The sequence below is a fragment of the Histoplasma capsulatum genome, assembly GCF_000150115.1.
Source record: "Histoplasma capsulatum G186AR genomic scaffold supercont2.8, whole genome shotgun sequence".
Classification (NCBI taxonomy): Eukaryota; Fungi; Ascomycota; class Eurotiomycetes; order Onygenales; family Ajellomycetaceae; genus Histoplasma; species Histoplasma capsulatum.
Genome location: NW_025544808.1, coordinates 256,121 through 278,366, shown reverse-complemented (window position 1 = coordinate 278,366; position 22,246 = coordinate 256,121). Strand labels below are relative to the sequence as shown.

Sequence of the window (22,246 nt, the reverse complement as noted above, 5' to 3'; positions counted from 1 at the left end):
CGAAAACTTCTAACCACGGATAGGCACGTTCCCGCCCCAACCTACGCTGCCGGCATCCCCGTCATTTCCAACTTCCCGTTCTTTTTCTCCCTCTGTAAAAACTCCAACATATTGCATCCGAGTAGCAAATTACTTTATTTTCTTTATTTTCTTTTTTTTTTTTTTTTTTTAGACATACACCTCGTTTTCAAGACAATAGTTACCTCTAAAAATTCATGTGTGGAAGCCACAATACACTGATTATATTTAGTAAAGATAGAAGCAAATCAGAAAAAGGTATCATCAACCTGACTCAAAGTTCTCTCTCGCCAAATCTATTCTCTCACATTTTTCACGGAGTTCACTTCCATCTGTTCTTGAGATATCAGTGATCAGTATTCAACTTCCATTTTTCATTTATAGTTTACAGTTGTACTTCCATTCATCAATATAGACTACTCTATCACAAGCTATTGTTTTCCCCTCACTGAATCTTCGTTCAGATTTCTCACTCAGAGTTATATCACTTTTTCTTCAGATTATACAGGGAAATGCTTTATCATATTGAATATTGAGATTTTATAATTAATATATTGAATATCTGTCATTGATGGTTTCTAAGAATCACACAATGTTATGTCAAATAACATGCAGCTAAGTGCAATATCAGTGTCAAATGAATGAATGAATGAATGAATGAATGTACAGCTCCAGGTACATCCCACTTTTATCATCAATTGTCTAGCCCGGCTCTCCTTTTTTTTTTCTTTTTTCCCCCACGTTATGGTTGATGTGCGTATCGACATGATACTTTGCAGCTTACAGGATTGATGCTATCGTATTTAGTCGTATATTTCGGGGTTGTCGAACGGATCTTTAACCGTGTAAATTCGTAAATGGCCTTCCTAGAGTATGGCTGACCTCCATGTGTTAATTGATTGATCATATGAGGCTCTTGGTTATATCCAGTAATTAGAATCTTTGGGAAAACGGCAACTCCACTTAACACCCAGTTAAGCATCCAAGCCGCAACTCTCATCATGGCTTGGCATCTGGTTTCATGCAACGGTGCATCATGACCATATTTACAGTACTAAGCGGAGAATTTTGAAAACATTCCATTGGGAGGAAGACACGTTCGACGTCAATATTTCTCCATCCCTAGGTATATTAGCATTGGGGACTGATGGGCCCGGGACAGGCGACCTGCTGACCAACCGGCCAATGTCCTGACTATTATAACATTATTTAAACGTCATAAGAACACATCAAGCGCCGTCACAGTCGACAGTTGATGCTTGGCTAGCGTAAGACCGAAAGCTGAAGGATGTTTGCAGACGTAGTTACTGCAATTCAGCGGTCTAGTTGGTGAGCCGAGGCATTTGTGAATTGCGTAGTATCCGCCTTGAAACGGGATTTGAATTGGGCACCTGAGCAGAGCTGGCTGGAATATGAACAGCGGAGCACTATGTATGGCTGGTTGTTGCAGAGCCACTATTTAGATATAATGGAGCGCTGACCAGAGGCTCTCTTAGGGTTATCTTATGGTAGGGTATCTTACGGTAGGGTTATGCCTATTTTAAAGGGGCATGATATAAAATGAATTGGTCTCATGTGCCCAGTTATCAAGCTAGTTAGTTATTATAAAATGATCTTACAAACAAGTCCCCGGCTACGTCCGATTCATCACACGTGGTGGGAGGCCCTTTTCGGCCATCAAGAAGCCAACCCAACCTAGAAATAAGGCTTTCCCGCCCATACTCTGAGCGCCACATGGATATACTTCCTACAGATCGGGACGCCATCGCGGAGCGCTCAACAGGCTCTCATTGGTGGTCTGTCGTAACAAGAGCCAAAGGATCTCATGACGGTTGTCAGTTATGTTCTGTCAGCTCTATGTCCGGTTGTTTCTATGGCCAGATTCTAAATTCCGCTGACTGTATTTTGGCTGAGTAACTACATAACTATCTGATGCTCCGATTTTGCTCTCATGTCGAATAATTACTAACCGTGAAAGCTTGATGGGGGAGTTGTTCCTCATTATTGGTAGAATAATACCCTTGAAAATATGCAGGGCACGTTGTGGATTCGGCCGCCACAAGTTGTCCCCATTGGCTACGGGCTCGTCGCTGAGACTCTAATGCGTGAATGTCAAGAGGGTGTGGGAGGCCGCAGATCTCGGAAGCAATTCTGTTTCGGCGTCCTAACCTGGACATTACAGGAGGGAAGGGGTGGGGGATGAACAGCCCAATGTTCACCATGAGTATGAAAGCGCTGTTGTAAACATTTGACCTTGAGCGGGACGATAAAAATGCTCCTTGCTCTTAGCAACCAATAATAGTACCGTTTCTTCCGTATAGAAAATAATAATTGATGCGATCAATGGGAGACTTGTGGCGGGAATATATCGCAGTGGAAAATCGGAATATTGCAACCCCAGTCCTCGGGCCTTGTAAATTGAACAATAGATCTGTAAGCACCAACACCAAATCCAAATTTTGGAGCGCGCGCTTATTGAAGAATGAATTGTATTTCGAAACAGAGTGCCTTTCTTTGTTCTGTTAATGGTAGCAAGAGCTCGTGCATTACGACTGGATCGGCGCGCAGCGATGGAATTTATCGATGCAGGATTTGTCCACAAATCTTTATCTCGGCTTACAGCGAATTCTTATATTTTGCCCCCATGGTTTCAGTTGATAGACAGTGCAGGGCGCCCGAATAATTGAGACCTGCCGGTGTCTCCAATCGGGGGGTGGGGGACGTACCATTGCTACAGCCAACAAAATCGGTGGAACGGTTAAATCCCAATGGCTCCCAAATAGTGCAACTTCCCCCAGGCCGTTGGGAGGAAATATCCCCTCCCTCCCCCAGTCAGCGTCGAGTTAGTTTGTTTTTCATGGCCCATTACTGTGACGTTGGCGCTTGAAACCTTGGATCCCAGGTGAAGTAGGGCTTGTCACATGACCAGACATGTTCCTCGGTTGGAGTTCCTGAGCTTGTGGTTGGCTGCAGCGGGTTTGGATCTCCAACATGCGGTGGGGATAGGGGATAGGGGATATGGGATATGGGATATGGTGGGATATGCATTTATACCAAGATCCATGACGTGCGTTTGGGCCTTCACGGGAATGGGAGCGCCAGCAAGGAGTTTCTTTGTTTCTTTGTCTCGGATGGTCACTCGTTATGCGCCTTAGCAGCTAGTATGCCCACAACAACTGCGAAAAGCTTCCGGGATATTTCATTCCCATCTCGAAGTGCAGGGTAACGGACTTTACCCCTGGGCATTGCTTGGACTCGAGAATTCTGTGCATTTGTTTACCCGTAGTATACGGTACACAGGACCCAGCCCATAGCTCCAACCAAGAATCCGATTTTGTTGACGCTGGATTGCCGGGATCTTTGTGGCTCACGACTTAACGTTACCCATCCCGCAAGGATTGTGTTCTGCGGGCTCAGTACTTTACATGTGTAACGAACCCTCTGTCAGGCGAAAGTACCAACTTGCCGACCAGTCCTGCCTGTTCCCATCACCATCCAATGGAGCAGAGTCATAAACATGGGCCCCGTGCCTTGTTCCCCCGTCCGAGGGAGCACCTAAGACTGCCCTCCAGGGTGTTCCCCAGAAAGCCGATGTGATCATGGCTGGGTAGGCTGCGACTGACGCTGTGATGTTGGAAAGCAAGCAAGGTTCTGATCTTGACTATCAACAGTTGGCCCATCTTGAAACGCTACTTGCCGAAGCCAGTTTGGTTGCACATTCCCTTTGCCTGAACACGGCATTCCAGGCCTGGTGGCTAAACGCTCGGGATGCGTGCGCGACTGAACGGTTGTTCCCTTTATTGAATATTCCCGAAATTCAACAGCAAATAACGGATGCCACGTAGGAGAGCCTGCATGGGTCCCCGATTCATTTTTTTTTGGAGTAACCAACACCTTGCCGTCCTCCTCGATCTCCATCACACGACCACGATTTCTCAAATCAGTGCCGCACTCTTGGTCATACTGAGGCAATAGAGTGCAATCTCAGTTTTTGCTTTAAAAATCAATATAATCCGTCTGTTCCCCCTCCCGCCACTTCCAGTCCCTTGGGAATTTGCTATGTACATGTACAGTACATGCACAGTACATATACCTTCCGACTCTCAATCAAGTACACTTTCATGATGCCTTCGGCTATTAGCCCAGTAATTCCCGCAGCTGCAAAATTTGATCGCATGGCCTCCGAGGTCCATAATCTCGACCCGGAAGGCGATGTGACGCTTATCATGACAAGATATCTCGAATGTGAGATTATATCCGAATTAGGGGAGGAAGTCGATAGTGCCGTCTCAAAACAAAAGGTTTCTTCTGACGCCGCGGATGCAGAGGTCCTAAATGGGGCTAATGGTAATGATTTGATCACTTGCGAACAAGGTAAACAAAACGGGCAGCGTGGCGCTATTTGATCATGTTACTCGGCTTTCTAACCTCTTGCTAAACAGAAGTTTTGATACGAGCTTCTTCTCGGCATTTAATTCTCGCGTCGTCGGTTTTCCGCGCCATGCTTCAGCGCAAGTTTAGCGAGTGTAACGCGCTTCAGAAGAACGGAAGCGTAGAAATACGGCTTCCTGCCGACGATCCCGACGCATTTCTTATCCTTTTGAATATAATCCATGGTTATATGCGAAGGGTCCCAACAGAAGTCGACATTGATACCTATACTCAAATCGCCGTTCTGACTGACAAATATGACGTCCACGAAGCTGTTGAGATTTTTGCAAACTCCTGGTTCGAGAAGCTCAAGGATGCCATCCCAGACGTACACGGAAGATATTCCAGGATGGATCTGTATATGCTGGATATTTAATCGGCCCCAAGAATTCAAACACGTAACCCGGCTCGCATTACGCCAGGGCAAACAGAATCTCCCATTAGGCGACCTTCCTATTCCTGCATCTGTTGCAGGTGAGTTGCTCTTCATCTTCTAGAAACTGCACTTGAGAGGATTATCAAAAATATCATCGAAAATGTTATCGAACATGAGAAGAGATCATCCTATACTAAAATAACACTACCCAGATACAATCGACTCCCAACGCATCGACTCCATATCCCGCATCGTTTCCATCCTCCACGTCCAGCTTGCAGACTACCTCGAGAAAGAGCACTGCAGTTTCGAATGCGATTCACTTATGCTTGGTGCCCTGACAAAGCGGCTGAGGGCGCTTCATCTCTTTCCTAATCGGCCAGACCCTCCATTCACCGGCCTCTGCTTCGAACAATTCGCGTACCGCTTTGGACACGGCCTTTACTTCCCTGCCGCCCAGCGAACAAGCACCTATTATTACGAGCATGCCAAGTGCGCCATTCCGTCTATTGAACAAACGCTGACGACGTGTAATGATCAGCTGGCGGGCTTAGAACTAAATGATTTCAAACCATGATCACAACTTCGTCGTCTCGGCTTTTTACCTTCAACTGTTTTATTTTCACATTGTCACTAGAACAAGATTTTCCTTTGCCATCACGATTTCGTGGCTCCTGGCATGCAGGCTGTGAGATCCTTTCATTCCAACTTTTTTTCTATTGAGCTGGTATTCTGCGTCAGGTTTTACTTGCATATTTTGGCTCTCAATAGCTCTGCACTACTCCTCCTTTTACATTTTGAGCGAAACGTTCTCTTCCTTTCCCACTTTTTTACCCGGCAAGGTGTTTCCGGGGGCCCTTTTTTGTATCTTGCTTTGTAAATGCTGACTACAGCTTCGCATTTACACGTTTTTGTTTTGAAGCCGGCTATCCACCATATTGCCAACAATTTTTCGTCTTTCGTTTTTTGCCTTATCTCAGGTTGATATTCCAATTGTTGAATGCATATATACACAACTACTGATACTAGATAAAATCCGGCATGCCACCGCACTCCCTTAAACAAAATGGGTTGGAACTGTACAATTTCCAAAAGCTATCTACGCTTGTAACCCGGTCATACATCGAACTGCACCAGGCTAAAGGGCCCTCAATCAACACTGAGGGAGTGAAAAATCACCACCACCCCAGCCCTTCCCTTCCCTATCCTTCCCATTTGCACACAAACTCCACCCCCGTTTCACAAAGCTGCACATCATATAATAGCCGAAACCGGCGCTCCAAACCATTCAGTTACTTCCATTACCCCAGCAGATAGCTACCTTGCAAGTCAACATTTGCTACATAGCCGCATGCATTCTGCCATGCATCCTTTGTTGAATCGCTCATGTACTGCGCGTACAGGTACCTCGTGCATGACGAGAATCTAGAGACAACAGTCCTACCACCTCACCCACCCGCAACTTCCGCGTTTCCCCCCCCCTTTTCCTTCCGCCCCCGTCTTTCTTCTCCGGAGACTGTCGCTAGGCGGCAGCTTTCGCAGGCTTTTCTAAATTTTTATTTTAATTTTAATTTTTTTTCTTTCTTCTTTTCTCCCCCTATCCGTCCCAAGGAATGGCCCTCGAAAGTGACACCCGGAGCATATGTTGTATCTTCTACCTACGGCCACGAATATTATGAACGCTAATATGCTGAGACCCCGTTGATGGCGAAAACGCATAAATGGAGGAAGCCATAGGTGCAGGAAGATGTAGTGCAACTTATAATAATTGAAGAGCATGGACTGTACATGTTATATCTGTAGATACGGCTGCAATGGAGGAGGGGGCCCCGCTATAGATAAATGGCGAAGTGCGATATGTATGGACTATACTCTTTACTTGCGGAACAAAAACAAAAGTAAAATAAAAACGAAAATTACAAAGCAAAAAGCAAAAAGAAGGGAGTCTACGGACCTGGAAAGAAAAGCGTATTAAGTATCATAAAACCTCAAGAACTCGAGTTGCGAGATTTGTTTGTTTCTACTAAGGAAGATCTACAAGAACCCTTGCACTCATCGAGGGGGTACAATAAGAAAAAAAAAATGTAAAAACTCAGCGGGAAGTCATGGACGAGCAACTGTAAATTGATTGACATTAAGCTAAACAGGCGCTCGCAAGCAAACCGTCTGGGTGTAACTAAATCTGTAGCAATGATTTTTTTTTTTCTTTTTCCTTTTCCTTTTGTACTAGTATTTTTCATAACCCGGGTAAGTCGCACATATATATATATATTTACATCTATATAGATAGATGGGATAACGTTTCCATAACTGCATTGGCCAAACATATATTCATTACCCATTAAAGTCGTTGGGAGATTGTTGAAAAGAAAAAGAAAAAAAATTATGGCGTTAGGATTCCAGCAGCAATGTAGATGGCATTGCTTGTCCTCTCCACGAACTCTTGAGCAAGAGCCTGGTCTCCACCCTGGACTGCTTCTGTGATGCCAGGGAATGTTGTGGGGGCATATCTAAGCAAAGTAAAAGGGTCAAGGTTAGTGCGACAATTGGAGGGAAGGTTGACGAGAGCATTTGTAAAGGTGGCAATGGAAAAGGAAGAGCTCTTACCCAGTGTCAAGGCCAGGGGCCCAGATAAGGTGTTTGTAGAACTCCCGATTGGGCAATCCGCCCTGGCTAACAAAGCCTCTCTCAAAGTCGCGGAACTTAGCGTTGACGAGGTCAATGAGGCGCTCATCTCCGGTCTTAATAGCTTGGTCCCTCAGTTCAGTGGTCGCCTTCGCAGCCTTGTTAAGGACCTCCATGGCCGCCTCCAAGCGGGACAAGTCAACAGTGAGCCCAGATGCATCAATGACCTTCCGAAGAGAGGCGAGATATTTTGCGAGCTCGGGGCCATAGTTGTTCACTTCGAATGGAATAATGTCGTCTGAGGCGAGATGGTACGTGAGCAAAGCCAAGTACTGACCCATTGCTTTGTGGAAGACGAAACCGGGATCGCCGTATGTGTCTACCCAGTGGAAGGAGTCATAGTTGGAATGGTAGTGATAGACGGGGTCACCAGAACCGCCGGAGGAGCCGACATTCACCTGTGAAAATGTTAGTAAATCGGAGTCGCTATGCTGTGTTATTTGGCTCTAGGGATTAAAGGGATACTTGCCGATGGAAGACCAGCGTGGACGAATGCTGTATAGTCTGAGCCACTTCCCAAGACACCAACTTGTCCCTTGCTGCCAGCAAGCCACATATCATACATGGTAAGGGACTCGTCTCCCTTGTAGGGCCAGGAGATCTTCTTCATTAGCTCGATGGAAAGTTGGTGGAGACCAGGGGTGCCAGAGAGGCCAGGGTGTGGACCAGAAACAGCAGAGTCGATGTTGACATAGGCAACGCAAGTTTCTTTGAGCCAGTTCACCTATGAAGAGACTTGAGTTAGAGAAAATGCTGGTGGGAATAGAGCAGCGTCTGGCATACGTATTCTTCAACCCACTCGGTGGAGCCAAGAAGGCCGTATTCTTCACCATCCCAAGAGGCCAGAACACTAAGAAGCGGTTAGTATGACAACTCCATTGGAATACCATAATATGCCATTGGAAGTTGAAGAGCCGGGTGTTAACTCTGCACTTACATTGTCCTCTTTGGTTTCCATCCCGACTCTTGAAGCTTGCCGAGCGCTTTCGCGAGTTCAACCATGACGGCGGATCCAGAATTGGGATCAACAGCACCACCAATGATCCAGGCATCCCAATGGTTTCCAACCACAATGACTTCGTCTTCCTTGGTTCCGTTGATGATTCCAATTGGGTTATAGATGGGAGCAACCTCATCGCGCATCACATTGGACAAGGAGAGCTCAACTCCAGGAGCAGGGCCGCTAGAATATTGAACATCAAGGCCTCCTACCCACTTGGTTCGATTGACAGCGTCTGCCGATTGGCCCTGTCCATCGAGGGCGCCTAGGATTTTCTGAGCATTGGCATAGGAAATCGGGATAGATGGGATTTTCGGGACCACGGGGCTGGTGTCCGCACGAGGCGAGTCTTCCTTCGAGGGATAGCCCGGAGTGGTAGGGTCACCAGGAGCAGTGGACAAAAACAGAACTGATCCGCGTTGTACGGATGAGGGTTGCCTGGCAGGGCCATCTGGATAAGCAACATAGCCGTTTGCCTCGGTCACATTCCCGTCATCACCCGGGTCTGTGAAGATAACGCATCCAAGCATGCCATAATCTTGGGCATTCTTGACCTTCAATCCTCTGTTGGGGGGATCAGCCAAACTCTTCAAAATTAATGTCAAGGAAATCAGAGGTCAAAGGGCATTTTTACCTGAAGGGGCCGCCATATCTTGCCATGGCGATTTTGCCTTTCAGATCGACGCCCAACTCAACAAGCCTGTCAAAATCAACTTGTTGACCGCGACCAACGTAGACAAATTCAGCTTTTGCGTCTCCAGAGGCAGAGTAACCGTGGAAGATGGGCACGCGATTGGGGTAGCTAGTGGTGTCATCGGCGGCGAGCACATCTTCATCAAGCTCCGCGTTCCAGACAGTGCCATCGGCGAGGGTGAGCGACAGAGAACTGGAGACTGGGTAATTTAAATAGACGTAATACTCGGCAAGAGATGATGGGACGCCGAACTCAGTCCACCTATCGGCAGTCCATTGAGCCATGGTCTTGTTGGTTCCGGCGATGTGCAGGCCATGGGTATAGTAGTATAGCCAATCGCTGATGGTGTTGTTGTCGAAAGAGTTCACCAATATTGACTCTTGCTCGGTGAGGGCTGGAGGTGGTTTGCTACTGCGTTTCGCAAGGTCCAACTGCCTCATGTCAAACGATCGGTCCATGAGATGATCGCTCACGCAAGCATCCACCACGGATGCCGAAGCGGCCAGGAGGGAGAGGGCAAGTAACTGCATGATGGGCTACCCTGGTATTCCAATGTGCGAATGAGAGGGGATGAGGAACAAGTGAGATGAAGGGAGGTTTCCTACGCTCCTTATATGTTTTCTGAGCAGAGAGCAATCGGATGCGGGGTCAGCAGCAACAGAGTGGATTAGAAAAGCTGACCGCAGCTGGCCGCTCGTTCTTTGAATCATGGCATCGAATTCTCGAAGATGCCGTACACGACGACATCTCCACTGAAATGCTGGGTCGGTCTGCAGTAGTGAACCGCTGAAAACGTGTGCGGGGAAGTTGTCATGCTGGAGCAAGGAGATAAGTTACCGAGCAGGTCGGCAACCGCTCGAGGGCTTTCGAAAAACTAGAGACAGTGTGCCAAGGTAATAGGCCGGGAGCAAACATGCGGTGGAATCATCAACAGGAGAATGCAGGCAGATCGCCAGTGTAGCCAGCCAAGGAGGTTTGCGCCACGGAAAGGTACGCCTTTGATAACGGCTACATAGCTTCAGCAGTTGTCTGAAGGGCAATGAAATTGGTACTTCTGAACAATGCATTTCGGGCACAAACAGAGGCGAGCCTATACAGCTTCCCCCAGCAGCTATCAATTGAATCATTGAATCATCCCAGTGCTTGTCATTAACCTGGGCGCTGGCCATCCACTCTTTGCGCCGGTCAAGAGTGATCATCAGCCAAGCGGTGGGATTGCTTTGACATCCAAGGATGCAAATTTTGCTGCAGGATCGTATCCTAATCGAGTTAACAGCTGCCAACACTGTGCGGGGAAACTTGGCCCAGGCGAAGATGCTCTGAATACATTGTCATGGTCGGATGTACTGTACATAGTATGCAGCATATAGTACTCCGTCGTCGTGGAGGGTTATGTCCGCCGCCACCGAGCCACGACCCTCTTCCTGGCTGGTCCATGGCGCCTGTCATATCCCACTTTCGGCGTCTCAATCGGTAGAGCGTGCCAGACGACGCTGGCTGCCGGCATAACCGGGGAGTAGCCGAACCTCAGGAATGGCAGCAGCCTTACTCAGGGTCGGTTCACGCTTCCACGCCTCCGCTCCCGTATCCCCAGCCTTGACTCCAGGTTCTCCACATTCCTGCCAGCAGCCTTGGACTCTCGGAGTCTTGGCTCCTGAGGTTGCAGCCATATTGGCGGAGAAGCGAGTTCCGTGCTTGGCTCCTCCAAATTTGTGTTCGATTCTTGTAGAACACGGACTCATAAACTTTCCCGCTACGGAGCGGCGATGGGAACGGTGTCTTTGCGAGGTTCAGCAGCCCAGACCACCTGTTTCGAGGCTCATGATACTCTTTCCTTCTCCCAGGCGGGAACCAAGCTCGATTCTAGCTTGTCCTCCGACGACGGGCAGGGGAACCAGCCCAGCCGTTTGTACGCAACAAGGGAAAAAGGCGATTGCGATGTTTCTGAGCAAGAATCCAAGTCAGCGTAGATCCAACGCTAGTCTAAGTTAGCGTTCTCGTCAACACGAGGCCTCAAGCTCTTTCTCGATGCTGCCAGTTCTTGAGCGGCTCGGATAGGAAAAACACCGAACGCATTCCTGGTTTTGTCAGGAACATCAAATCGACCTTGGCGAGGGGGGTGGAATTTGAAGATTCCAGGAGACTAGCTTTCTTTGTTAGTCTTCAAGTTAACCTACACATCCCTACATCCATCTTCTTCGCCAGGCAAAGCTCATTATTTGCCCAAAAGGAAAAGAGACCCCACGCTGGGAACTGAATCGCCTTCGATACATTAGTTATCAGATTGGGGCTGACCACGAACTACTGCAGGGATCAATGCCCGATGGCTAGCAGCCCTTCTGAGCGCCTATTTTCTGGCTGATGGCTGGCATTTTACCCCGCAAAGCGCGGGAAATACCAAATCGCACGTCATCGATGGTTCTATTTGTGGCGTTCGTTTCGATCCGCCAGTCTGGATCATGGCATCATCTTTGATTATCAACACTCGGCTACTGGTGCGATTTTTTGTGGCCCTGAACTACGCCGCCACAACTCATCCGAGTCATGTTCAACCAGGCGTTGAAGGCAAGTGACATGAACCTTAATTCCCCTGGGAGATTCGATCTGGACGGTTACACACGGGCGCCGATGCATCTGGAAAGGCTCTGGAAAGGCACAAGATCGTCAAAGTTCGCCATGCGAGACGCCACGTACCAAAGTAAACAATCGGTTGAGCTGAATTGAAGCTCTCCGATGACAGGCAAAGAGATACCGCTATCGGTTCGCGCACTCCTTTGCCTCGGAAATTGAACACGATTAACCGGGTTGTGTAAATGCTTTCGACTACGAAATACTAAAACCAGCATACTTCAAGCAAGAACGGATTTCAGCCCGGTAGGTTATCTCCAGCGAGACTCGGATGTTATCAGAATAACGTGACATTGAACCGCGCTTCCGCCGGCCATTCCTCCTCCTCCTCCTCCTGCGCCCGCTCAATCTAGCCATCAACACTCAATGCCCTTCAGAGCCAGCTTCCTCGGTGAAGAGGGAGAAATTACCCGTTGCGGTTACACATGGGTACACATTGCTGAGCACGCATCGATCCCAATCACGCACTCGGACAAACATCCTTCGAATGCATCGGAAAGCAGCCCAACCCTTCCACAACTGCCGAAACCAGACGGTGTAAGATAGTCCAGCATAGAAGCACTATTTCCCAGAAGTATTAGATGGATTGTGCGGTTCGATTGCTGACTTTGTGCCCACAGACACTGCCTATTCTTACATTCGTAGGTACTAGTAGGCGTAAGCTTTAACACCTGAGAAATGGAGCACTCTGCGCTCTCTCCTGCGGATTCATTCGCAGAAGTTAGGTTAAGTATACAAGGCTTACCCAAACCCCCAATCCAGAGTGTGTCAAGGCTACTCTCTCACCGCTATCTATCTGGATATGAAGTTGGGATGGCAGTTTCTACGTTTTGAATTGACGATGAAGGCCGCCCTTGGAGAGGAGGTCATATCACCAGCAACGACCTTGAAGTTCCAAAGACGACACCCGTCGTAAACGTAGACTTGAGAATTCCCAAAATAGAATATCAATTGGTGTTTGCACTGATTACTATTGTACAGTGGTGTCCAATAAGTCAGCGTACTAGCGGCTCGGCGCTGAGAACCCCTCTTCTTACCCCTCTTCTTCAAAGATTCCTCCATCATCCAACATCCCCCCTATACATCAAAAGATGCCCTCAAAACCGAAAACATTGCAGAGAGAACACTCTCCAGCTATTATTAATACTATTTTGAACCTTCGAAAGCGGGAACATTCATTTCTAGATATAGCTCAAATTTTAGAGCTCCCTCACTCCACCATATCCTCTATTGTTTATCATGAATCTCATTGAATAGATGAAGGAAGTCCTAAAAAATGTCCTGGGAGGCCTCCTAAGCTCTCTGCCTGTGATCAACACCATCTTATTCTCTCTGTAGAGAAGAATCCCTTCCACCCTCTAGCCAGCTTTCTCACACCCTCAAAATCTGGCTCCTATATTTGCCGAAATACAGCAAGACAGTATCTTGAAAAGAATGAATGATATGCCTTTAAACTGTGAAAGAAGCCCTATTTAAAGCCTATACACAAGGAAGTTTGAAGAGCTTTTGGTATTCAACACAGAAATTGGGCTGATGAAGATTTCTCTTGTGTGAGCTTCTCAGATGAAGCTCACTTTGAGGTTGGATTGGATATATCAAGCTGCTATGTTTGTTGTCCAGTTGGTAAAGGTTATGAGAGTAGATATCTACTCTCTACCTTCAAATCTGAGTGTATCTCAGTGAGTGTATGGGGAGCAATAAGCTGGGATTTCAAATCTAAGCTGGTTTTTATTCCATTGAATGTCTGGATGAATTCTAAGGAGTATATCAAGATTATACTACTTCATGGCTATTCCCATTATATTTGCATTCTTGAAAAACATGGGATTGCACTCTGGGCAGAAGATGGAGCTAGATATCATATCTCTAAGCTGTTAAAACAGTGGATGGATGATTGGCAGATGGATTGAATGAAATGGCCTGCACAAAGTCCTGATTTAAATCCTATAGAGAATCTATGGGCAATAATGAAGTTCTGCATATCAAAGATACAACATTGAATACACTCCGAAGCTGAGATGAGAATAGAATTACAGATGATATGGGATTCTATTACACAACTTGAGATACAGTATCTAATCAGCTTCATGCCCTGAAGGTTAGCCGCAGTTATCAAAGCCAGAGGTGGATCAACCAAGTATTAGAGAAGAAAATGTATATAGGTATTCTTTATTGATTTAGCTATATAAAACATGTATATAATTCTATATTGGATACCTGGTTGAGATTTTATTTAATATCTAGTTGAGATGGGTAGGGTGCTGAATCTCGGCGCCGAGCCTCTAGTACGCTGACTTATTGGACACCACTGTACATGTACATTGGTACATACCACACCATTCTTTTTTCCTTGTACAGAAAGGGGAGATAAAAGGAAAATAAAATAAAAAACTCAGGAAATCCCCCTCCTGAACGAGAGCACAAACAGCTTGATCCCCGGATAGAGGCGGGAATACCAGCTCACGCCATGCCGTAGTTTCGCCGCCGGTCCGCTTAACTACCATCTAGATATCAGAACCAGTCAATTGCGGACCCGCGTTCGTAAAATAGGAATCCGGTACCGCAACAGCCAGCTGGCGCATAGCTCGATGCGGAACCTCGTAAAGACTTGATCTGGCCGATACGTACGCAGAGGTTGAAGTCACTTCTCGCCTCTTGATTATGGAATGGGATGGGTTGATGAATCCCGAATTCGGGGATTATGAATGAATTGTAGGCCTTCCTCCTCTCCCGGGGCTCCCTTCCCCTCGCGCCATCCCCCAAGAAAGGGGAAAAGCTGCTGGAAGAGGATTCAGCCGAGGGTGCTGTGTAGAACATTCAGGAACAGAGGCTGTAGGAGGACCTGCATGGAATGTTAGAGCCCTTTGTTGGAATTTCATGTATGTTTACAGCAACTACTCTCTGTCATCCATACGGGAACTATTTGTTCGGGGCTCATTCGCAACTTGTCTCTTTGTACGAAACTGCTTACACTTCTGAAGTTGAGCATCCGAACTAGTTACCCCTCACAGCAGCCTTGTAAGTTCCATCAACGAAACTATGAACAATGACGATGAGAATATAACCCCCCCTTCTAAGAAGCTCTATCCGTTGCTCACCCCCTCTATCTAACTATATATTTATATATATATCGGATACAGACAGAAATCACAGGTCATTCCCACTTTTCTTCCTCTCTTTCTCCATCCCTTATCATTTCCACTGTATTCTATATATCTAGCAATGCGTCTCTCTATAAAACTAAGCTACTCAACCTATGAACTCTCTCCCCCCCCACCACCCAGCTTCCTTGCTCACACACTCGCACCAGACGCGACTGCAGCAACAGTCTTCGGATCCGTTTTCCCCTCCCAAATTTCCTTAGTCGTCTGCAGGATGCTCGACCAGTCGTCGAAGACGGTGTAGGGGATTTTCTCGCGTTGACAGTATGTGACTAGGTCTGAATATCGTATGTCAGCGGGGGTGAGAGCCCACTTTATATGGGAGCTGGGATGCAAGGCCAAATGGCCAAGATGTGTGGCGATGATAGAACGCAGAGATACGTAGTTATTGGGGTGGGGGGAGGGAACTTACCTCTCCCTTTCTTTGCGAAAAGCAAATCGGTCTGCGACGCTGCTGATAGGTCCGAAACCCCATCGCCGGCATAGAGGAGCGTGGGCCGCTCACCTGCTGGAAGTGCGGCATATGGCTTGATTTCGAGGGATTTGTCATGGCCGAAGTGGCTAAGAGTTTGCATCAAAATCGATTAGTCAATTTCCCCTTCCCGAACTTGATATTGTCCGAACACCTCCTTTGTCTTCCCAGATCAGAATATATATATATCTATATTAGAAACTTCCTCACCTATCATCGTGATAGACAATTTGCCACCCGCCTTCAGAATTGATATCCTTTCCATCCCTGCTCGCAACCTGGTTGGCAACAATCTGGATATTATCCGGCTCGTGACCGAGGAGCTTGACGAGCAATGCGTGGATGACGGGCACCATGCCAGAGGACAGGATAACGATGGGAACATTGTGGTCCCGCGCCCAGTTGTAGAACGCTGTGAAATGCGGGTCCAGCTCCATGTTTTCGAGTAGGATGCGAATGCATTCGTTGAAGGGAGTCTTGACGCTGTCGAGCATCTCGCGGAATGAATCCCTGGACATAGTGTGTTAGTGGATTTCAGTGATTTCTTTCTGGGATGGGAGGAGAGGAACATACCGGAACGTGATCTTATTTTCGAGGACGTCTATGTTGCCCTGTCGACGCTTTTCTTGACCATAGCCCAGATTATCGGTCTATTTCAAGCATGTTAGTAAATATTCCATTATTCCGCACGCAAGCGGGCGATCCATCTTTATCTCTTAATATCTCCCATCTCGAAGGTCAAGATCTTTAATACCCTTGCCAGAAGAGCATTGGTTAAAAGAGGAGGCAAGAAGAGGAGCTACAATGATAAATCCATATATCATACCATGAAATCATTGCCTATACACCACCACCGGAACAAAAAGGAAAAAGAGGCAGAGCATCACATTAGAAATCATTCCCGTTATTCTTCTCCCGCGTTCTTAGGTTATATGTAGCGAAACACAACAAGCTCTTCAACACCACCAGAGCTACAACCCCACCTCACTCAACAGGATTGACAGAGCCCGCAAATAGTAAGAAAGCGGGAATAATGTTGTGGAGTGGGCATTTGGAGGAGACAGTGAGAGGAAACATACTATCTTTGATGGTGATGGTGCCATCGAAGTCAGTGAAGAAGATGATCTTCGGCTTCGTTTTCATGGCCGGCAACTCAATCGAACCCATTGTGGCGGCGGGAATGAGCAGAGCTATCTCTTGACTGTTGCCGCCGTCGTATATTATTATTATGGGGGGTGTTGCAGATAGGGCACTTGGCCTTTCAAATCAGGAATCCCTTTCGAAATGAGGATTTGGTTGTCGACAAATAAAGACTGAAATTTCGAGGTGGGTTAGTTTTTAAAATGTCTAGATCCAGATGGAAAGAAAACTCAAACCGCAACATCTCACTCATCATCCTTCGATTGGGGAAAACGGATTTGGGGGAAACGGCAACCTGATATCACACACCAAGCACTCTCATCACGACAAGCGGTATCATAGTGTTTTGGTATGTACATATCGGCGGTTGACAGAGGGCATGGGATCCATTGGTTCCTTGCAGCAAACTGGTAGTTATGTATAGGTGGGATATGAAATCCACCCAACCTGACGTACCTGACTGGGAACAACTAACACACACACACAGAGCGCAACAAAGTAACTCAATGAAGCGAAGGAGTTGCTTGATGGTTGGTGAAAGAACAGCAAATTCAGGGGAATAGTTCGTTAGCAAAAACTCCGCTGTGGAGTAGATTAGATAAGCCCCTCCAGGATCGAACATTTCCTCTGTACTCCACCGCTTGGCGCGGGATGTCTGTGGTGTGTTTGGGCGTGATGTGGGGGGTTACGGATTTATTTTGATATGATTTTTGAGCACAGAGGTGGCTCAGGACTTGGATGTGGGATGAGGGATGAAGTACTAGTATGAATGGCTGCGCGCATCGCAGCAGCGAGTGTACTGCGCCGCCATGCTAATAAAAAAAGATGCACATACACGAAACTCCCTATGCTCCTGATCTCCCCACAGCGAGAGATAAATGAGAGAAAAGGTCTTACAAACAGGCTGCCAACCCAGGACCATCTATCTACCCCATGACCATTCACCGCCGATGCTACCGCCATGCTCGAGCAAGAAAAAAAAACACACGTCTGCCACCCACAACCACCAGCTGGACTGACCAATCCATTGCATCCATCCAGCGTGTTTAGAAAAGAAAAAACAATGAGAAGAAACAGCAAATAAATACAGATGAGATAATTGACAAAAATTAGATGTATATATATATCAATGACAACATATAAAAAATTCGGGATTGAAGGGAAAGATATATAAGTCACAAAGCTGTTCGGCCCCCCCATTTCCTGCATATACATGCATTGGCAATGTTAAATGGAAGTAAAACTGAACTCCAGCCCCCCTGCCACTGCCCTCCGGCTTTCTGTTTGGGTTGGGGATGCAAACGGGTGCATGGCATATATATGTACTGGTATATATTCTCTCTGTATACGACGCATTCGTGGAGCTGATTTTTCTCTGCCCTATCTCTGCTCTAACCCGCGGGATCAGCCGGTTACGGTTTAGAGTATTGCTTTATGGATCGAGGAAGGATAGGAGGTTGGATAGCTCGGAGGTAGACGTGAGTGGGTTGAGTTATGGTTAGGGCGTTTGGGCCCTCGGGCGACTGTGTGTGGCCGGTCTGTCCTTTTTTGTAACCTTTTTTTCTTCTCATTTTTTCGTTTTCCTGTTTTTTTTTTTTTTTTTTTTTTTTTTTAAATTTTATTCGAGCTTCTTTCTTGTGGTCGAGGAGAGGAAGGGAGAGAGGGATATACCCCAAACCCTTTTCTCGAAGGCTCGGGGAACGGTGAACTAGGGCCCTTCGAATCGGCAATGGGGAAGGTAAGTAGGTAGGAAGGAGGGATGTTGGCTGTATCTATGCTTTATCAATGCTTGTCCGGTCTCCACCGCATCCATACGGGAAAAGGGAATGTCCGTTAGACACATTTCTGTTGTTTCGTGGAATGCTCGAGCATATGTATGTAGATATATGTATATGTGTATGCCAAGCACGTGACGAACGGTGGACGGGAGGCATATTCATATTCATACATTCATACATATCATAGACAAAGAGGGAGAAAATATATCCATTAGAATGTTGTCGATCCCGCCGCCCGCGCGCTCTCCCTTTTGGCGTCCCCCGCCGCACGATAATTCACCCCTCAACCTCGCGAAGCACCGGTACATGAATGAGATGTAACATGTTTGTCGCCGAAAACGGAATCTAATTGTTTGTGAGGGACGCGCCGGTATGGGGACGGAAAACCATAAAATTATCATCCACTAGGGTTATCGTTTTCACAGGGCATCGTTGTGTCCGCTTGCTTGCCCTTTCCTTTATCTCCCAAATTTGAACCTGGGGTTGAGTTCTGGCTCTCGTTTCCATTCTGCTTTGCCGTAGTAGTGGAGGACGACCCTTCGTCTTCATACAGGTGGTGTTTCTCGATATAATCTATAACGGGGCTGGGGATTAGGTAGCGAACGCTCATCTCGCGGCGGAGGAAGAGGCGGATCTTCGTGCTGCTAACGTCGTTTTGGATTAATTGTTGGATTACGTATATGTTTTCTTTCCAGGGCTGCAGGCTGGCAATTGCTTCGTCAATGTCTGTGCCGGCACGCTCGACAATGAAGCTCTATATGTATATAAACAACTATGTCAGTCTGGGGATATCCTTTTCAAGAATGTTCGAAAAAAAGCCATCGGGGAGGAAAGGAAAACATATGACTCACCCCGTATCGCCCGAGGATATGATCTAAATCCTTCTCACTCCATACACCAGGCGTGGACATGGTGTGGATGAGGTCCGCACCGGCAAGTAGGGCCACCCGCACAGGCTTGCGAGTTCCTTCGCCTGTATCAATCCCATCCAGGACCGTGTTTATGTAATGGTCAAAATGATCCAGGACCTTTGCGGTGGGGATATATTCCTTCTGCATCGGCTCCCACGGATCAACCATCAGCCAGTTTGAGGTCTTCTCGACTGCTAGTTGACACATGGCAACTCTGAGTGCCGGATGAAGTATGTGTCAGCGTAATTCCCGGTATACCAATTGCAGGAAAAGAGGGCGGGAAAGGGCGGTTAGAATATCGATGATGTGGAGAGGCGGGAAAAAAAAAAAAAAAAAAAAAACATACCTGTGTACCGCGCTGGCTAGACCGGCTTTCTTATATGCATCCGACACAGGCGATAGGTACCCACCAATCAGCTCAAAATCCGTGGTGAACTTGATATAATCCGCCGCCATCTCAAACATACGCAGGTGTAGGTAAGTGGTCGGCGAGAAGGAGCCGCATGCCACCAGTAGGAGCGGAGTTTTGGACGGATCAGACATGACCTTTTTCAGTCTCTGATCTGGGAATTTGTAAGATTCCGGGTCCATGGGCGGTCCCGCGACTCCGTTGCCGTCGACATGGGCGCCGGTTAGGGCAGAGTCGACATCACCCATGGTGTTGACGGTTCTGCACGGGACTGATGGTGGAGACGGAGGGGAGGAGGGAGAAGGAGAATATGCGATCCGTCCGAGATTGGAGTCGAATCGGCATATAGAGAAACACAAGGAGGAATATGCGATTGTGGTATTGTGGAATGCAGGGTGGTTTTGGGATGGGAAACGGAGAGAGAAAGAACAAATTCAAGGTTTCCTGAGGCCCGGAGAGGAGATTCTAAAGAGGGGAGAGGGAGAGGGAGCCTAATTGAATTGCTTTCCTTGCTGGTATCCTCCCCTCTCTGTAGGCAGAAGAACGAGGGGAAGTATTTGATTTGGGAGAGGAGAGAGGGAAAAAGTGGATGGTGACTCGGTGAGAAAGGTATTTATTTAGTTGGCGGGGGGGAAGAACTTCATTCAGAACATGCCAAACACCAGACCGAGTTCAGAAGTCCATGCACGCAGAGGGCTGGATCGCGGTCAGGAGCAAGCCACCGTATTTTCGTTTTCTTTTATTCTCTTTATCTTTTCTCCAGGCACCGATGCTTTTATACGGAATATAAAATGCCGTGTTCTGTACGGAGTACCGTTGGGAGGCAAAGAGTTACTAACAAGACGTATCAAAGGCTGTACTACACATGGAAATATTCAAGTACTCTCTATGTGTGCCACATGCAACTACGAAACCCGCCACTCAGCTCCTCTTCAAGGGTCGTTTGCGAGCCAAAATCCAGATCCCAAGCTAGTCTGAAGTCATGATGCGACGTTGAAAGAATACAGCTGCAGACAGCAGCTAGCTATGCATCGAGGTACACCAACTAAATCCGCAGGGGAGAGACAAGATGATGTCAGTGAGATATTAGACATCTTATTTGCCTCTTTTGGCACCTGCAGCGTCAGCCCGTGAAATTCATCGGCGTTTCGTGGTCGTTGCAGGAGTTGATGATTTGATTCGTGCAGAAGAACCGGCGGAGGCTAGCACAGATGAAATTACTCAAACGGATGCAGCGAGAGGGAGTTGAATACAAGTTCTGTTCCGCTGGTCAATCCCAAGGAGAACTAGTCCTTGGGGAAGCCCGCAATTGAAATCTAGGGCGGATCTCCTCCGTATTGTTCTTGGGGTTTTATGTCAACAAGGCTCCTCGAAGACCGAAATTTTGCCTTCAAAGACGATTGAATTGGAATGCATCTCATATCGCGCCGCAGAAAACGGCGTGCAGTGTGACTTCTTTTAGTGTGTGTTTCCGGTTGACAAACCCAGTTCGAACATGCTCGCGTGATACGAGGAATCGTATCAAACGCTAGATTATGGCGCCCGGCTCCTCTCCCGGGCTTAGGCTGCCCTAGTGGTTGGCATCCAGTCCACTAAGTTATAGGTATAATAAGCGTTAAGGAACTGCCGACCACCCCTAGATGGTTGGGGCAGTTAACAGTACCTCTCCCCCAATCCTCCAGACAACTCTATCATCTTGTTCGAAGAAGTACACATGCCACTTGTAGTCAATCTCGTCGAAGACAAAGGAGTGCAGTGCGTAATTTCTTCCTCTGAATATGTAGCTAAGGAGCCATTGATTCCCATCCCATATCCCGGAGCTACCATACTAAATAGCATTCATTATGAGTAGTTAGAACATCTTCCTTCATATTCTATATTCTGATGTGGAATGGAAGGAAGTCTTTTCCTGGATACTGTACTTTGAAGCATGTAAGAGCGAATACTGACTGTAAGAGTATGAGGAATTCAAGTTATTTATGTTGGATGGATAGACAGGCCGAAGGAGAGGACGAAGAGAAATAAGAGGATTGATCGACGGAGCCGGGAATGGCAAATGGCTATCCATATCTATCAGGACGGGATGAATGCGCTGGCAATTGAGCAGAATGAAATATATATACACTAGGATTTGTGGCGGGGGGAAACATACAGAAAGACATCATTTTCAGTCAGCTCCAAGAACGAAATCAACCTGCTTCTGCCTCTATGATCTTTATTTTATTCTGATCTTTTAAATTTGTCATTTTTTATCTATTTATCTTCTTTTAACCAATATTCCTTTTGCTTCCTGCTGGCTCCTCGAGGCTGCTATCCGGGTTCTTGGCGTCCAGTTCTTATCATCATCCTCAACAACCTCAACCTCAACCACATCATCACACTCCTCCCACTTCGCCTCCCATCTTGACTCTCCAACTTCCCACCTCCAACTTCCACCTTACCGCTTCCGCCTCCAACGTCCACAGCCTTTGCTTTCTGGTCTGGCATTTCTCACTATCTCCCTAGCTAAATGATACCTTGGCCATCGCGGCCCGTTGCTCTGT

At 47.1% G+C, this 22,246-nt stretch overlaps 6 protein-coding genes across 6 annotated transcripts; 1 reads left to right on the top strand and 5 right to left on the bottom strand.

Annotated features, from left to right (window-relative positions):
• Positions 1–314: 314 nt before the first annotated feature.
• On the bottom strand, positions 315–3,619 carry HCBG_05885 (uncharacterized protein; the record flags this gene model as incomplete). Its single annotated transcript, XM_045432934.1, has 6 exons — positions 315–350; positions 803–1,072; positions 1,989–2,187; positions 2,639–2,837; positions 2,888–3,097; positions 3,457–3,619. 6 exons carry the CDS (start codon positions 3,617–3,619, stop codon positions 315–317), a joined length of 1,077 nt encoding a protein of 358 aa, XP_045286102.1.
• Positions 3,620–4,139: 520 nt separating this feature from the next.
• HCBG_05884 (uncharacterized protein) lies at positions 4,140–5,402 on the top strand (the record flags this gene model as incomplete). The annotated part of the gene is made up of 4 exons (XM_045432933.1): positions 4,140–4,392; positions 4,461–4,777; positions 4,872–4,923; positions 5,038–5,402. 4 exons carry the CDS (start codon positions 4,140–4,142, stop codon positions 5,400–5,402), a joined length of 987 nt encoding a protein of 328 aa, XP_045286101.1.
• A 1,806-nt stretch (positions 5,403–7,208) lies between these two features.
• On the bottom strand, positions 7,209–9,734 carry HCBG_05883 (N-acetylated-alpha-linked acidic dipeptidase; the record flags this gene model as incomplete). Its single annotated transcript, XM_045432932.1, has 6 exons — positions 7,209–7,335; positions 7,433–7,908; positions 8,040–8,234; positions 8,294–8,360; positions 8,448–9,074; positions 9,145–9,734. 6 exons carry the CDS (start codon positions 9,732–9,734, stop codon positions 7,209–7,211), a joined length of 2,082 nt encoding a protein of 693 aa, XP_045286100.1.
• Positions 9,735–12,251: 2,517 nt separating this feature from the next.
• HCBG_05882 (uncharacterized protein) lies at positions 12,252–12,904 on the bottom strand (the record flags this gene model as incomplete). Its single annotated transcript, XM_045432931.1, has 3 exons — positions 12,252–12,532; positions 12,660–12,802; positions 12,870–12,904. 3 exons carry the CDS (start codon positions 12,902–12,904, stop codon positions 12,252–12,254), a joined length of 459 nt encoding a protein of 152 aa, XP_045286099.1.
• Positions 12,905–15,125: 2,221 nt separating this feature from the next.
• On the bottom strand, positions 15,126–16,761 carry HCBG_05881 (uncharacterized protein; the record flags this gene model as incomplete). Its single annotated transcript, XM_045432930.1, has 5 exons — positions 15,126–15,271; positions 15,406–15,554; positions 15,676–15,975; positions 16,039–16,115; positions 16,545–16,761. The coding sequence occupies 5 exons, from the start codon at positions 16,566–16,568 to the stop codon at positions 15,126–15,128; spliced, it is 696 nt and encodes a 231-aa protein (XP_045286098.1).
• Positions 16,762–18,780: 2,019 nt separating this feature from the next.
• On the bottom strand, positions 18,781–19,951 carry HCBG_05880 (nicotinamide mononucleotide adenylyl transferase; the record flags this gene model as incomplete). Its single annotated transcript, XM_045432929.1, has 3 exons — positions 18,781–19,137; positions 19,235–19,508; positions 19,641–19,951. The coding sequence occupies 3 exons, from the start codon at positions 19,949–19,951 to the stop codon at positions 18,781–18,783; spliced, it is 942 nt and encodes a 313-aa protein (XP_045286097.1).
• Positions 19,952–22,246: the final 2,295 nt, after the last annotated feature.